The 14,870-nt window shown below is 39.2% G+C and overlaps 1 protein-coding gene across 11 annotated transcripts in view; it reads left to right on the forward strand.

Annotated features, from left to right (window-relative positions):
• Positions 1-14,870, forward strand: part of LOC119878561 (coiled-coil domain-containing protein 144B-like) — a 74,302-nt gene that overhangs the window by 8,890 nt on the left and 50,542 nt on the right. For 10 of the 11 annotated variants that reach the window (XM_038589183.1, XM_038589184.1, XM_038589176.1 and 7 more), the window contains exons 4-6: positions 3,756-3,825; positions 10,375-10,429; positions 10,545-10,726. In XM_038589183.1, the coding sequence (XP_038445111.1) occupies positions 3,756-3,825; positions 10,375-10,429; positions 10,545-10,726 (307 nt within the window). Of the gene's footprint in view, positions 1-3,755; positions 3,826-10,374; positions 10,430-10,544; positions 10,727-13,885; positions 13,904-14,870 lie in introns of those variants that run through there. The other variant, XM_038589181.1, reaches the window with a different exon arrangement.

A 14,870-nucleotide genomic window follows, 5' to 3' on the forward strand; every position in this document is an offset into this window, starting at 1 on the left:
GGGTTAGATCCTTTCAAATAATGGGGGGAATGAAGATTCTGAACTATGTAAATGTATGGCCCAAGGTCACAGGGTCTTGTGATCGCTCCACCTCTTTTCGTAATTCTCTGATGCCCTTCCCATGTATGTGTAGGGTTTGGTGGGGTAGGACTAGCTGTCAGATCAATAACGGAGCTTCATTTGGGTAGTTGGTAAGGTGCCTACATTGAGATGACTACATGGATGACTCAGACTCCAGTTAGCTGGTTCCCCAGGAGCAGGAAATGGCTCCTATTCTTGGTCATTTGAGCCTTTCCTTGTTTTGGGAATCTGTGCCTTGGCAGGCTAAAGACTTAAACGTTGGAGAGTGCCACTGAGCCCTGCAGAGGAGTGATCCAGGAGTGGTAGCTCACAAAAAGAAAATATTAGGCAGTGTGTGGGTAAATAGAGGCACAGATATCGGGACTATTTTTATAGCAGTCTCTCTTCTTGGGTATCTGAGTGCCCTTGATGATTTTTAAGGTCTTGCTAGTTTATGTGGACGTAAATAAGGCAGGACTTGTGAAACTTGGATTTTATAATTTTTAATCTTTTAATCTCTTCGGGAATAGTATTCCCACTAATAACATATAAATTTGTTCTTTAACATCTGTAGATAGTTTCTTTTCAAAATGTAAGTATAGTTGACACACCGTTATGTTAGTTTCATGTGTACAACATAGTGATTCTATGTTGTTACCCCATGCTTACCACAAGTGTAGCTACCATGTGTTACTGCATATTGTTGTTACAATACTATTGACTATATTCCCTATGCTGTACTTTTATCCCTGTGACTTACTATAACTGGAATGCTGAACCTCCCACTTCCCTTCACCCATTTTTGTCTGTCCCCCACCCACTTCCCTTCTGGCAATACAGAATTCTCTGTACTTATGGGTCTGGTTCTGCTTTTTGGTTGTTTGTTCATTTGTTCTGCTTTTTTGATTCTACATATAAGTGAAATCATACAGTATTTGTCTATTTTGCTCTGACTTATTTCACTTGGCTTAATACCCTCCAGGTAATCCACATTGTTGCAAATGGTAAGGTTTCATTCTTTTTTATGGCTGAGTAATATTGCTCTGTGTATGTGTGTGTGTGTGTGTGTGTGTGTGTGTGTGTGTGTTATACATCTGTTGATGGACATGGGTTACTTTCATATCTTGGCTGTTGTAAATAATGCTGCAGTAAACATTGGGGTACATATGTCTTTTCAAATTAGTGTTTTCTTTTTTGGGGGGTAAGTAAGTACCCAGTAGTGGATTACTGGATCATGTGGTATTTCTATTGGTACTTCTTCAAGGAAACTCCATTTTGTTTTTTACAGTGGCTGCCCCAATTTCTATCCTCATCACCAGCTCACGAGTATTCCTTAGTCTCTGCATCCTCACCAATATTTTTTAGTGTGTGTTTTTGATTCTAGCCATTCTGACAGGTGGAAGGTGATAATTCATGGTGGTTAACTTTTGTCCAGTTAGCTGTCAGACATTTCAGAGAATTCCTCACCTGTCACACTTAGTTATGGGAACTAAAACTGGGCCTTTACTAGGCATTTCACAGGTTAGGAGAGGTGAAAGCAAAATAGATAACTAAACCCTTTTTAAAAACAGAGGCCAAGGGGCGCCTGGCTGGCTCAGTCGGTTAAGCGACTGCCTTTGGCTTGGGTCATGATGTCAGGGTACTGGGATAGAGCCACATATAAGGCTCTCTGCTCAGCAGGGGCCCTGCTTCTTTCCCCTCCCTCCACCTGCCTCTCTGCCTACTGTGCACACACACACACACACTCTCTCTCTCTCTCTCTCAAATAAATAAGTAAATAAATAAATAAATAACATGTTAAAAAAATAACACAGAGGCCAAATTTTGAAAGACCTGTATTCTGAAAACATTGGTGAAAGCAATTGAGGATGACACAAAGACGTGGAAAGAATTCCATCTCATAGATTGGAAGAGCACCTATTGTTAAACTGTGTATAGGACCCAAAGCAATCTACAAATTTAATGCAATGCCTACTAAAATCCATCGACATGTTTCACAGAACTAGAGCAAACAACACTAAATTTATATGGAACCACTGAAGACCTCAAATAGCCAAAGCAATATTGGAAAAAGAAAAACATAACTGGAGATATCTCTATGCTAGATTTCAAGTTATATTACAAAGCTGTAGTAATCAAAACGGCATAGTATTGGCATTAAATGGATACAAATATCAGTAGAATAGTATAGAAAATCCAGAAATAAACTATAATGATATGGTTAATTAGTCTTTGACAAAGCAAGAAAGAATATCCAATGGTTTGAAAAGGCAGTCTCCTTCAATAAATGATGCTAGGAAAACTGAATGGGTATATAAAAGATTGAAACAGGACCACTTTCTTTCACCATTTACAAAAATAAATTCAAAATGGTTTAAAGATATAAATATATCACATGAAACCATTTTATCCTTGAAGAGAGCACAGGCAATGATCTCTCTGGTATTAGCTGTAGCCAGGTTTTTCTTTTTTTATGTCTCCTGAGGCAAGAGCAATAAAAGCAAAATAAACTGTTGGGGCTACATCAAAATCAAAAGCTTTTGCAGTGAAGGAATCAATCCACAAAACTAAAAGGCAACCTTACAGAATGGGAGAAGACATTTGCATATGACATATCTGATAAAGGTTAGTATAAGAATCTAAAGAACTGATACATCTCAACACCCAAAACACAATCCAGGTCAAGAATGATCAGAATATATCAGACATTTTTCCAAAGAAGATATCCAGTTGGCCAACAGATATATAAAAAGATGATCAGCATCACACGTCATCAGGGAAATGCAAATCAAAACTACAATGAGATAGCGCTGCACACCTGTCAGAATGGCTAAAATCAGAACCACAAGAAACAAGTGTAGTTGAGGATGTGGAGAAAAAGGAACCCTGTTGCACTTTTGGTGGAAGTGCAAACTGGGACAGCCACCATGGGAAACCGTATGGTGGTTCCTCAAAAAGTTAAAAACAAAACTAACAATCCAAGAGTTGCACTCCTGCGTATTTACCCAGATATGACAAACACACCAATTCAAAGGGATACATGCACTCATGTTTTTACTACAGCATTATTTGCAATCATCAGCCTAAGTGTGCATGTTGATGGATTAGTGAATAAAAAGTGGTGTGTGTATATATATATATATCTATATATATACACACACACACATATATATATACACACACACACACACAATGGAATATTGTTCAGCCATTGAAAAGAATGACATCTTGTCATTTGCATGGTGAGAGCTAGAGTGTATTACGCTAAGCAGTGTAAGTCAGAGAAAGACAAATATGATTTCACTCCTAAGTAACATGTAAGAAACAAAATAAAAATGAGCGAAGGAGACAGAAAAGACAGATTTACCAAGAAGAAGACTGCTATAGAGAACAAACTGATGGTTACCAGGGGGGATGTTGGTAGGGGAATGGGTGAAATAGGAGATGGGAATTAAGGAATGCACTAGTCATGATGAGCACTGGGTGATGTATGGGATTACCAAATCATTATATTGTATATATGAAACTAATGTAACACTGTATGTTAAGGATACTAGAATTAAAAATAAAAGCTTAACCAAAACAAGGCTAAATTTTCGTATGTCAAGAAACTTCATTAATAAACAACTGACTTTGACTCGATTTTTCTTTTTAAAGAAATGAACTTGTCTTTGTTTTCTATTTTTGCTGTAAAGTCGTACCCGCAAAGCTGATACTGATGATTCAAGGCCTTCAAAACATGAGGACTTAAGTTCTGGTACCAAGGTAAAGTACTCTCTTGTAAAATTAATTTTCCTGCTCTGAGTTGGGTGTTGTGTATTATTTACTCTTAAAATATAAAGTGGCTTGCCTCTTGTCATTTTATGTTTTTTTAACTTTTTTTTTATTGGAGTTCAATTTGCCAACATTTAGCATAACACCCAATGCTCATCCTGCCAAGTGACCCCCTCAGTGCCCATCACCCAGTCACCACAACCCCCCCCACCTCCCTTTCCACTACCCCTTATTCATTTCCCAGAGTTAGGTGTCTCTCATATTCTGTCACTCTCACTGATATTTTCACTCATTTTTTCTCCTCTCCCTATGTTCCCTTTCACCAATTCTTATATTCCCCAAATGAATGAGAACATATAATGTTTGTCCTTCTCAAATTGACTCATTTTGCTCAGCATAATACCCTCCAGTTCCATCCACGTCAAAGCAAATGGTGGGTGTTTGTCATTTCTAATGGCTGAGTAATATTCCATTGTATACATAGACCACATCTTCTTTAGCCATTCATCTTTCTATGGACACCGAGGCTCCTTCCACAGTTTGGCTATTGTGGACATTGCTGCTATAAATATTGGGGTGCAGGTGTCCTGCATTTCACTGCATCTGTACCTTTGGGTAAATCCTCAGAAGTGCAATTGCTGGGTCATAGGGCAGTTCTATTGTTAACTCTTTGAGGAAACTCCACACAGTTTTCCAGGGTGGCTGTACCCGTTCAGATTGCTACCAACAGTGCGAGAGGGTTCCCCTTTCTCCACATCCTCTCCAACATTTGTTGTTTCCTGCCTTGTTAATTTTGCCCATTCTCACTGGTGGAAGATGATACCTCATTCTGGTTTTGATTTATATTTCCCTGATGGCCAGTGATCCGGAGTATTTTCTCATGTGCTTGTTGGCCATGTCTGTGTCTTCCTCTGTGAAATTTCTGTCCATGTCTTTTGCCCATAGCATGATTGGATTGTTTGTTTCTTTGCTGTTGAGTTTACTAAGTTCTTTATAGATCTTGGATACTAGCCCTTTATCTGATAGGTCATTTGCAAATAACTTCTTCCATTCTGTAGGGTGCCTTTTAGTTTTCTTGACTGTTTCTTTTGTTATGCAGAAGCTTCTTACCTTGATGAAGTCCCAATAATTCATTTTTGCTTTGGTTTTGCTTCCCTTCCGGGATGTATCTTGCAAGAAGTTGCTGTGGCCAAGTTCAAAAAGGGTGTTGCCTGTGTTCTCCTCTAGGATTCTGATGGATTCCTGTCTCACATTTAGATCTTTCATCCATTTTGAGTTTATCTTTGTGTATGGTGTAAAAAAGTGGTCCAGTTTCATTCTTCTGCATGTGGCTATCCAATTTTCCCAGCACCATTTATTGAAGAGACTGTCTTTTTTCCAGTAGATAGTCTTTCCTGCTTTGTTGAATATTAGTTGACCATAAAGTTGAGAGTCCACTTGCGGATTCTGCATTCTGTTTCCATTGATCTATGTGTCTGTTTTTGTGCCAGTACCACACTGTCTTGATGACCACAGCTTTGTAGTACATCCTGAAATCTGGCATTGTGATGCCCCCAGCTATGGTTTTCTTTTTTAATATTCCCCTAGCTATTTGGGGTCTTTTCTGATTCCACAGAGATCTTAAGATGATTTGTTCCAACTCTCTGAAGAAGGTCCATAGTATGTTGATAGGGATTGCATTAAATGTGTAAATTGCCCTGGGTAGCATTGAAATTTTTCCAATCTGTGAGCATGGCATATTTTTCCATCTCTTTGGGTCTTCCTCAATTTCCTTCTGAAGTGTTCTGTAGTTTTGAGGGTGGAGACACTTTACCTCTTTGGTTATGTATATTCCTAGGTACCTTATGCTTTTGGGTGCAATTGTAATTGGGATTGACTCCTTCATTTCTCTTTCTTCAGTCTCATTGTTTATGTATAGAAATGCACCTGATTTCTGGGCATTGATTTTGTATCCTGCCACAATGCCGAATTTCTGTATGATTTCTAGCAATCTTGGGGTGGAGTCTTTTGGGTTTCTTTTTCTTTCTTTTTTTTAAGATTTTATTTATTCATTTATTTATGAGATATAGTGAGAGAGAGAGTCAGAGACACAGGCAGAGGGAGAAGCAGGCTCCACACAGGGAGCCGGACGCGGGACTCGATCCCGGATCCCCAGGACCAGGCGCTGGGCTGAAGGAAGCGCTAAACCGCTGAGCCACCCAGGCTGCCCTCTTTTGGGTTTTCTATGCACAGTATCATGTCATCTGCAAAGAGGGAGAGTTTGACTTCCTCTTTGCCACTTTGAATGCCTTTTGTTTCTTTTTGTTGCCTGATTGCTGAGGCTAGGACTTCTGGTACTATGTTGAATAGCAGTGGTGAGAGTGGACATCCGTGTCTTGTTCCTGATCTTAGGGTTAAGGCTCCCAGTGTTTCCCCATTGAAACGATATTTGCTGTGGGCTTTTCGTAGATGGCTTTTAAGATGCTGAGGAATGTTCCCTCTATCCCTACACCCTGAAGAGTTTTGATCAGGAATGGATGCTGTATTTTGTCAAATGCTTTCTCTGCATCTATTGGGAGGATCATGTGGTTCTTGTTTTTTTTCTCTTGCTGATATGATGAATCACATTGATTGCTTTACAAGTGTTGAAGCAGCCTTGCATCCTGGGGATAAATCCCACTGGGTCACGGTGAATCATCTTCTTAATGTATTGTCGGATCCTGTTGGCTAGTATCTTGTTGAGAATTTTTGCGTCCGTGTTCATCAGGGTATTGGTCTATAATTCTCCTTTTTGGTGGGGTCTGTGTCTGGTTTTGCAATTAAGGTGATGCTGGCCTCATAGAACGACTTTGGAAGTACTCCATCCCTTTCTATCTTTCATAACAGCTTTAGTGGAATAGGTATGGTTTGTTCTTTAAACGTTTGATAGAATTCCCCTGGGAAGCCATCTGGCCCCGGACTTTTGTGTCTTGGTAGGTTTTTGATGACTGCTTCAGTTTCGTCCCTGGTTACTGGCCTGTTCAGGTTTTCTATGTCTTCCTGTTGCAGTTTTGTAGTTTGTGGTTTTCCAGGAATGCACCCATTTCTTCTCGATTGCCTAATTTATTGGCGTAAAGCTGCTCATACTAAGTTTTCAAAATCGTTTGTATTTCCTTGGTGTTGGTGGTGATCCCTCCTCTCTCGTTCATGATTTCATTTTATTTTATTTTATTTTAATTTTTAATTTTTATTTATTTATGATAGTCACAGAGAGAGAGAGAGAGAGACAGAGAGAGAGAGAGGGGCAGAGACACAGGCAGTGGGAGAAGCAGGCTCCATGCACCGGGAGCCCGACGTGGGATTCTATCCCGGATCTCCAGGATCGTGCCCTGGGCCAAAGGCAGGCGCCAAACTGCTGCGCCACCCAGGGATCCCCTCGTTCATGATTTTATTAGTTTGGGTCTTCTCTCTCTTCTTTTTAATAAGTTTGGCTAATAATTTATCTGTCTTATTAATTAATTCTTTCAAAGAACCAACTCCTGATTTTGTTGATCTGTTCCCCAGTTCTTCTGGTCTCTATCTCATTGAGTTCTGCTCGAATATTTATTTATTGTCTTCTTCTGCTGGGTGAAGGTTTCACTTGCTGTTCCTTCTCCAGCTCCTTTAGGTGCAAGGTTAGCTTTTGCATTGAGTTCTTTCCAGTTTGGGGACGGATGCTGGTCTTGCGATGTATTCCCCCCTCAGGACTGCTTTTGCTGTATCCCAAAGATTTTGAACGATTGTATCTTCATTCTCATAAGTTTCCAGGAATCTTTTTAATTCTTCTCTAATTTCCTGGTTGACCCTTTAATCGTTTAGAAGGATGGTCGTTAACCTCCACGTGTTTGAAATCCTTCCATATTTCTTCTTTTAGTGGTTTAGTTCTAGTTTCAAAGCATTATGGTCTGAAAATATATAGGGGGCAATCTATTATATAAATGTTACATTTATACATTAAACAGAGGCGGCTGTTCATTGTATATTCCTAACTATACATACATACACACACACACACACACACACATACACACACATATAGTGTGGCCTGTGGAAAAATGGTTGTTAGTATTATTACTAATTAATAATTAATTAGTATTAACTAATAAGTTAATACTAACCTAACCATTTTTTCCACAGGCCTTTTTTAACTTACATTTTTCCCTGCCTTAAGATTATGCTTGATTGGTCACGTCTTATGTTTTTCTTTTTTTCTTCTTCTTCCTGCATTTTTTAAAGGTTTTATTTATTCATGACAGACACACACACACACACACACACGCACACACACACACACACACAGAGAGGCAGAGACACAGGCAGAGGGAGAAGCAGGCTCCATACAAGGAGCCTGACATGGGACTCGATCCTGGGGCTCCAGGATCTCGCCCTGGGCCGAATGCAGACACTCAACCACTGAACCACCATGGCTGTCCCCCCTGCATTTTTTTGTACATGACTTTCCCGTACCCTACGTTTTCCTTACATGGGGGAAAAAAAAACAAAACACGTTTCTTTAGTGTCTGTTCTTTCAGTCCATCTCTTTCTATGTTTATTGTCAATATTTTTGATTATGCCTTTCTGTTGTCTGTGTGTGTCTGTGGTTTTCATTCCTGAATCATTACCCCACAAGCCTTATTATTTTTCTCACATTCCTGGAAGGAGCTGATGTTAGATAATCATTTGTCCTTAGCATTTTGACAAACAAAAGCAACTTAAACTGTTTGTAATGCCAACTTGCCCAAATAAATACTACTAGAAACTAAGTTTTAATATTTTCTCTTATAAGAGATCGTCATACAATTATAAATCATTCAAACACATTTGAAAAATTTTAAATATAATAAAATAATTAATTTTTAAAAATATTGTATTCATTTATTCATGAGAGAGTCAGAGACAGAGGCAGAGGGAGGAGAAGCAGGCTCCATGTAGGGAGCCTGATGTGGGACTCTGGGATCACACCCTGAGCCGAAGGCAGATGCTCAACCACTGAGCCACACAGGCGTCCCAATAATGACATTTCTTATTGTTAGTTTTTTTAAAAGATTTTATTTATTTAGTCATAGAGACAGAGAGAGAGGCAGAGACACAGGCAGAGGGAGAAGCAGGCATCATACAGAGAGCCTGATGTGGGACTCGATCCAGGGTCCCCAGGATCCCGCGCTGGGCTGCAGGCGGTGCTAAACCGCTGCGCCACCGGGGCTGCCCTTATTGTTAGGTTTTTGAATTTAAATTACCTAGGGATAAATTTTTATTTTAAGACATTTTGGTAAAGTATTTAAAAAAATTTTTTTAAGATTTTTTAATTTATTCATGATAGACATAGGGAGAGAGAGGCAGAGACACAGGCAGAGGGAGAAGCAGGCTCCATGCAGGGAGCCTGACATGAGACTCGATCCCTGGTCTCCAGGAATCCCACCCTGGGCCAAAGGCAGGCGTTAAACCACTGAGCTACCCAGGGATCCCCTTTTTAAAATTTTTAAATTCAAATTAATTAACATATAACGTATTATTAGCTTCAGAGGTAGAATTCAGTGATCCATCAGTTGCATACATCATCTAGTGCTTATTACTTCAAGAGCCCTCCTTAATTACCATCACCCAATTACCCCATTGCCCCAACCCTCTCCCCTCCAACAACCCTCAGTTTATTTCCTATGATTAAGAGTCTCTTACGGTTTGTCTCTCTCTCTGATTTTTATCTTATTTTTCCCTCTCTTCCGCTATGCACCTCCGTTTTGTTTCTTAAATTCCACATAGGATTGAAATCATATGGTATTTGTCTTTCTCTAACTTATTTCACTTAGTATAATACTCTTAAGTCCCATCTATGTTATTGCAAATGGCAAGATTTCATTCTTTAGGATGGCTGAGTAATATTCCATTGTATTTATACACACTGCATCTTCTTTATCCATTCATCTGTCAATGGGCATCGGGCTTTTCTGTAGTTTGGCTATTGTGGTCATTGCTGCTTTAAACGTTGGGGTGCTGGTGCCCTTTCAAATCACTATGTTTGTATCTTTTGGATAAATACTGAGTACTGCGATTGCTGGGTCATAGGTTAGCTCTATTTTTTTCCCTAAATTTTTATTTATTTATGATAGTCACAGAGAGAGAGAGGGAGAGAGAGGCAGAGACATAGGCAGAGGGAGAAGCAGGCTCCATGCACCGGGAGCCCGACGTGGGATTCGATCCAGGGTCTCCAGGATCGCGCCCTAGGCCAAAGGCAGGCGCTAAACCGCTGCGCCACCCAGGGATCCCGGATAGCTCTATTTTTATTTAACTTTTTGAGGAAGACTTTGTATAATAATCAGGGGTAAGAAAAGTAACATTTTGGGACTATTAAATCTCTTATAATCTTCACCCCATGAGAAAATGTAGGTTAGTAAATGGCGGAACTGAGATTTGAATCTGTATTTGAATGATCTCCAAAACCTGTGTTCTTTTTGTAATGGTGTTCATTTGGTAATGGTGAATATTACAATTATTTTTACGAAATGTGATACTTGTAATCCTGAAAACTATCAATTTTTTTTCTAGACTGTCCCGAAACTAAACTTAAGAAAGCAAATGGCTGCTTTTCTGCGACCCAAGAGTAAGCTATTTGAAGATTTGTGTTTTTCACGGAGTTTTGTCCATTTTTGTGTTATTTAGTAATTCAAAGTTACAGATATCTTCATGTACTCTTTACTTTGTTTTTCACTAAATAGAAGCAAAATGTGGTCTTGTGAGCCAAGAAGATAGACCTTTATTTGCTGACAACAATTTTGCAAGGGAAGATAAGACTGAAACTCTCTGTAAACCATCCGTCAATGTCTCTGACTATTCTCCTCTTGCTTTTGTATCACCCGAAACTCCTCAAACGTCTTCAGCAATGCTTGGTGTTACAAAGGTAAGTTGTTTTGAACTTTGTCCCCCATGTTTTTTCACATACTATCCTCTTGATATCCTTATAATGAAAAGAATCTTAGGGAGAAATGGAAGCCCTCAAGAATATAAGAGAAAGTGTAATAACAACAGAGAAGTAAGTACTGGGTTGAGATTTATTACGGTTGGTGGGAATAAACAAATCTTAGGTATGCCATTATGGAGGGAAAGAATTAGAAAGCAACTGGAAAGAATAGCTAGATGGATGTGAAGATGAGGGAGGGGTTGTGGGGTAAGAATTCATTTAATAAGGATGAGATGAATGTAAAGATAGGAGAGTTTAGAGAGATTATTATTAAAAACACAGCAGTAGTGAGGCTAAGGTAGAACAGATGCTGTATATTATAAAATGCGGTAGAAATTATTTTAAATGCAAGTTAATAAAAGGCAATACAAAACATGCTCAGATTCTTCAGAATGACAGCTGGTTTTTATGAAGAACTGGGAGGAAATTTTACCCTTTTAAGTTTAATAAAGTATGATAGCCTATATTTAATTTAGCAAGAGTTGTGTTTATACATAGTACAAAGTGAAGTCTGTTTTAAGCCATAATCAGATTTATTATGAGTTTTGAACTTTGGCTGTTGTCTTTCTTGTGGTTTCTAATTAAACTTACTGTGTGGTATAATCTTGGTCGACTTTATATCTTTTGAGAATAGAGAGGACGTAAATAAACATTTTAGTTTTTTCATTAATTAAAACTGAATTTTTTTCTTAGGTAAGTGAGGTTCTTAATCTCTATCCATTAAATGAAAAAACTAAATTTTAAGCTGCAAGATTCTTAAAAAATATAAAAACTATTTTCTGGATTCTGATGCATCTTTTTTTAAATATAAGCTTAGAATAGAGACACATGTCAAATGAATAAACTCATGATTTATCATTTTTTTATAAGATGATTTATCATTATAGAATCGTAAGGAAGGAAAAGTTGCCCGTAGAGTATACAATATTATTTGTAGAAGGATGACCTTTACTTTCTCAAAGATCTCCAACAGTGGATACATTTTACGTTATCTCGGGAAACTTTAGTCTTCATAGTTGTTATATTTTGTATTTTGTATTTTTTAATTTTGTATTTTATTTGTAATTTTTTTATTGGAATTCAGTTTGTTAACATATACCATAACACCCAGTGCTCATCCTGCCAAGTGACTCCCTCAGTGCCCATAACCCACTCACCCCAACCCCCTGCCCGCTTCCCCTTGCACTACACCTTGGTCATTTCCCAGGGTGAGGTGTCTCTCATGTTTTGTCACTCTCACTGATATTTTCACTCAATTTCTCTATTTCCCTTTATTCCCTTTCATTAATTTTTATATTCCCCAAATGAATGAGACCATATAATGTTTGTCCTTTAAAGACTGACACATTTCACTCAGCATAATACCGTCCAGGTCCCTCCACCTCAAAGCAAATGGTGGGTATTTGTCGTTTCTAATGGCTGAGTAATATTCCATTGTATACATAGACCACATCTTCTTTATCCATTCGTCTTTCGATGGACACCGAGGCTCCTTCCACAGTTAGTCTATTGTGAACATTGCTGCAAGAAACATCGGGGTGCGGGTGTCCTGGCATTTCACTGCATCTGTATCTTTGGGGTAATCCCCAGCAGTGCAATTGCTGGGTCGTAGGACAGATCTATTGTTAACTCTTTGAGGAACCTCCACACAGTTCTCCAGAGTGGCTGTGCCAGTTCCCACTCCCAGCAACAGTGCAAGAGGGTTCCCCTTTCTCCACATCCTCTCCAACATTTGTTGTTTCCTGCCTTGTTAATTTTGCCCATTCTCACTGGTGGGAGGTGGTATCCCATTGTGGTTTTGATTTGTACTTCCCTGGTGGCCAGTGATGCAGAGCATTTTCTCATGTGCTTGTTGGCCATGTCTATGTCTTCCTCTGTGAAATTTCTGTCCATGTCTTTTGCCCATAGCATGATTGGATTGTTGTTTCTTTGAGTTTACTAAGTTCTTTATAGATCTTGGATACTAGCCCTTTATCTGATAGGTCATTTGCAAATACCTTCTCCCATTCTGTAGGTTGCCTTTTAGTTATGTTGACTGTTTCTTTTGCTGTGCAGAAGCTTCTTACCTTGATGAAGTCCCAATAATTCACTTTTGCTTTGCTTTCTCTTCCCTTCCGGGATGTATCTTGCAAGAAGTTGCTGTGGCCAAGTTCAAAAAGGGTGTTGCCTGTGTTCTCCTCTAGGATTCTGATGGATTCCTGTCTCACATTCAGATCTTTCATCCATTTTGAGTTTTTCTTTGTGTATGGCATAAGAGAATGGTCCAGTTTCATTCTTCTGCATGTGGCTGTCCAATTTTCCCAGCACCATTTATTGAAGAGACTGTCTTTTTTCCAGTGGATAGTCTTTCCTGCTTTGCCGACTATTATTTGAGCATAGAGTTGAGGGCCCACTTCTGGATTCTCCATTCTGTTTCCATTGATCTATGTGTCTGTTTTTGTGCCAGTACCTCACTGTCTTGATGACCACAGCTTTGTAGTACAACCTGAAATCTGGCATTGTGATGCCCCCAGCTATGGTTTTCTTTTTTAATATTCCCCTAGCTATTTGGGGTCTTTTCTGATTCCACAGAGATCTTAAGATGATTTGTTCCAACTTTCTGAAGAAAGTCCATAGTATGTTGATAGGGATTGCATTAAGTGTGTAAATTGCCCTGGGTACCATTGACATTTTCCCAATATTCATTCTGCCAATCCATGAGCATGGTATATGTTTCCATCTCTTTGTGTCTTCCTCAATTTCCTTCAGAAGTGTTCTGTAGTTTTGAGGGTGGAAACCCTTTACCTCTTTGGTTATGTATATTCCTTGTTACCTTATGCTTTTGGGTGCAATTGTAATTGGGATTGACTCCTTCATTTCTCTTTCTTCAGTCTCATTGTTAGTGTATAGAAATGCCACTGTTTTCTGGGCATTGATTTTGTATCCTGCCACACTGCCAAATGGCTGTGAGTTCTAGCAGTCTTGGGGTGGAGTCTCTTGGGTTTTCTAGCTGCATTATGATGTCATCTGCAAAGAGGGAGAGTTTGACTTCCTCTTTGCCAGTTTGAATGTCTTTTATTTCTTTTTGTTGCCTGATTGCCGAGGCTAGGACTTCTGGTACTATGTTGAATAGCAATGGTGAGAGTGGACATCCCTGTCTTGTTCCTGATCTTAGGGGATAGGCTCCCAGTGTTTCCCCATTGAGAACGATATTTTCGTAGATGGCTTTTAAGATGCTGAGGAATGTTCCCTCTATCCCTACACTCTGAAGAGTTTTGATCAGGAATGGATGTTGTATTTTGTCAAATGCTTTCTCTGCATCTATTGGGAGGATCATGTTCTTGTTTTTTTTCTCTTGCTGATATGATGAATCACATTGATTGCTTTACAAGTGTTGAAGCAGCCTTGCATCCCGGGGATAAATCCCACTGGGTCACGGTGAATCATCTTCTTAATGTATTGTCGGATCCTGTTGGCTAGTATCTTGTTGAGAATTTTTGCGTCCGTGTTCATCAGGGTATTGGTCTATAATTCTCCTTTTTGGTGGGGTCTGTGTCTGGTTTTGCAATTAAGGTGATGCTGGCCTCATAGAACGACTTTGGAAGTACTCCATCCCTTTCTATCTTTCATAACAGCTTTAGTGGAATAGGTATGGTTTGTTCTTTAAACGTTTGATAGAATTCCCCTGGGAAGCCATCTGGCCCCGGACTTTTGTGTCTTGGTAGGTTTTTGATGACTGCTTCAGTTTCGTCCCTGGTTATTGGCCTGTTCAGGTTTTCTATGTCTTCCTGTTGCAGTTTTGTAGTTTGTGGTTTTCTAGGAATGCACCCATTTCTTCTCGATTGCCTAATTTATTGGCGTAAAGCTGCTCATACTAAGTTTTCAAAATCGTTTGTATTTCCTTGGTGTTGGTGGTGATCCCTCCTCTCTCGTTCATGATTTCATTTTATTTTATTTTATTTTATTTTTTAATTTTTATTTATTTATTTATGATAGAGAGAGAGAGAGAGAGGCAGAGACACAGGCAGAGGGAGAAGCAGGCTCCATGCACCGGGAGCCAGAGGTGGGATTTATTCAGTAAAGATACAGAGAAAGCTCTTAGGAG

The sequence above is a fragment of the Canis lupus genome, unplaced genomic scaffold (genome assembly GCF_011100685.1).
Source record: "Canis lupus familiaris isolate Mischka breed German Shepherd unplaced genomic scaffold, alternate assembly UU_Cfam_GSD_1.0 chrUn_S1723H1918, whole genome shotgun sequence".
NCBI classification, from domain to species: Eukaryota; Metazoa; Chordata; class Mammalia; order Carnivora; family Canidae; genus Canis; species Canis lupus.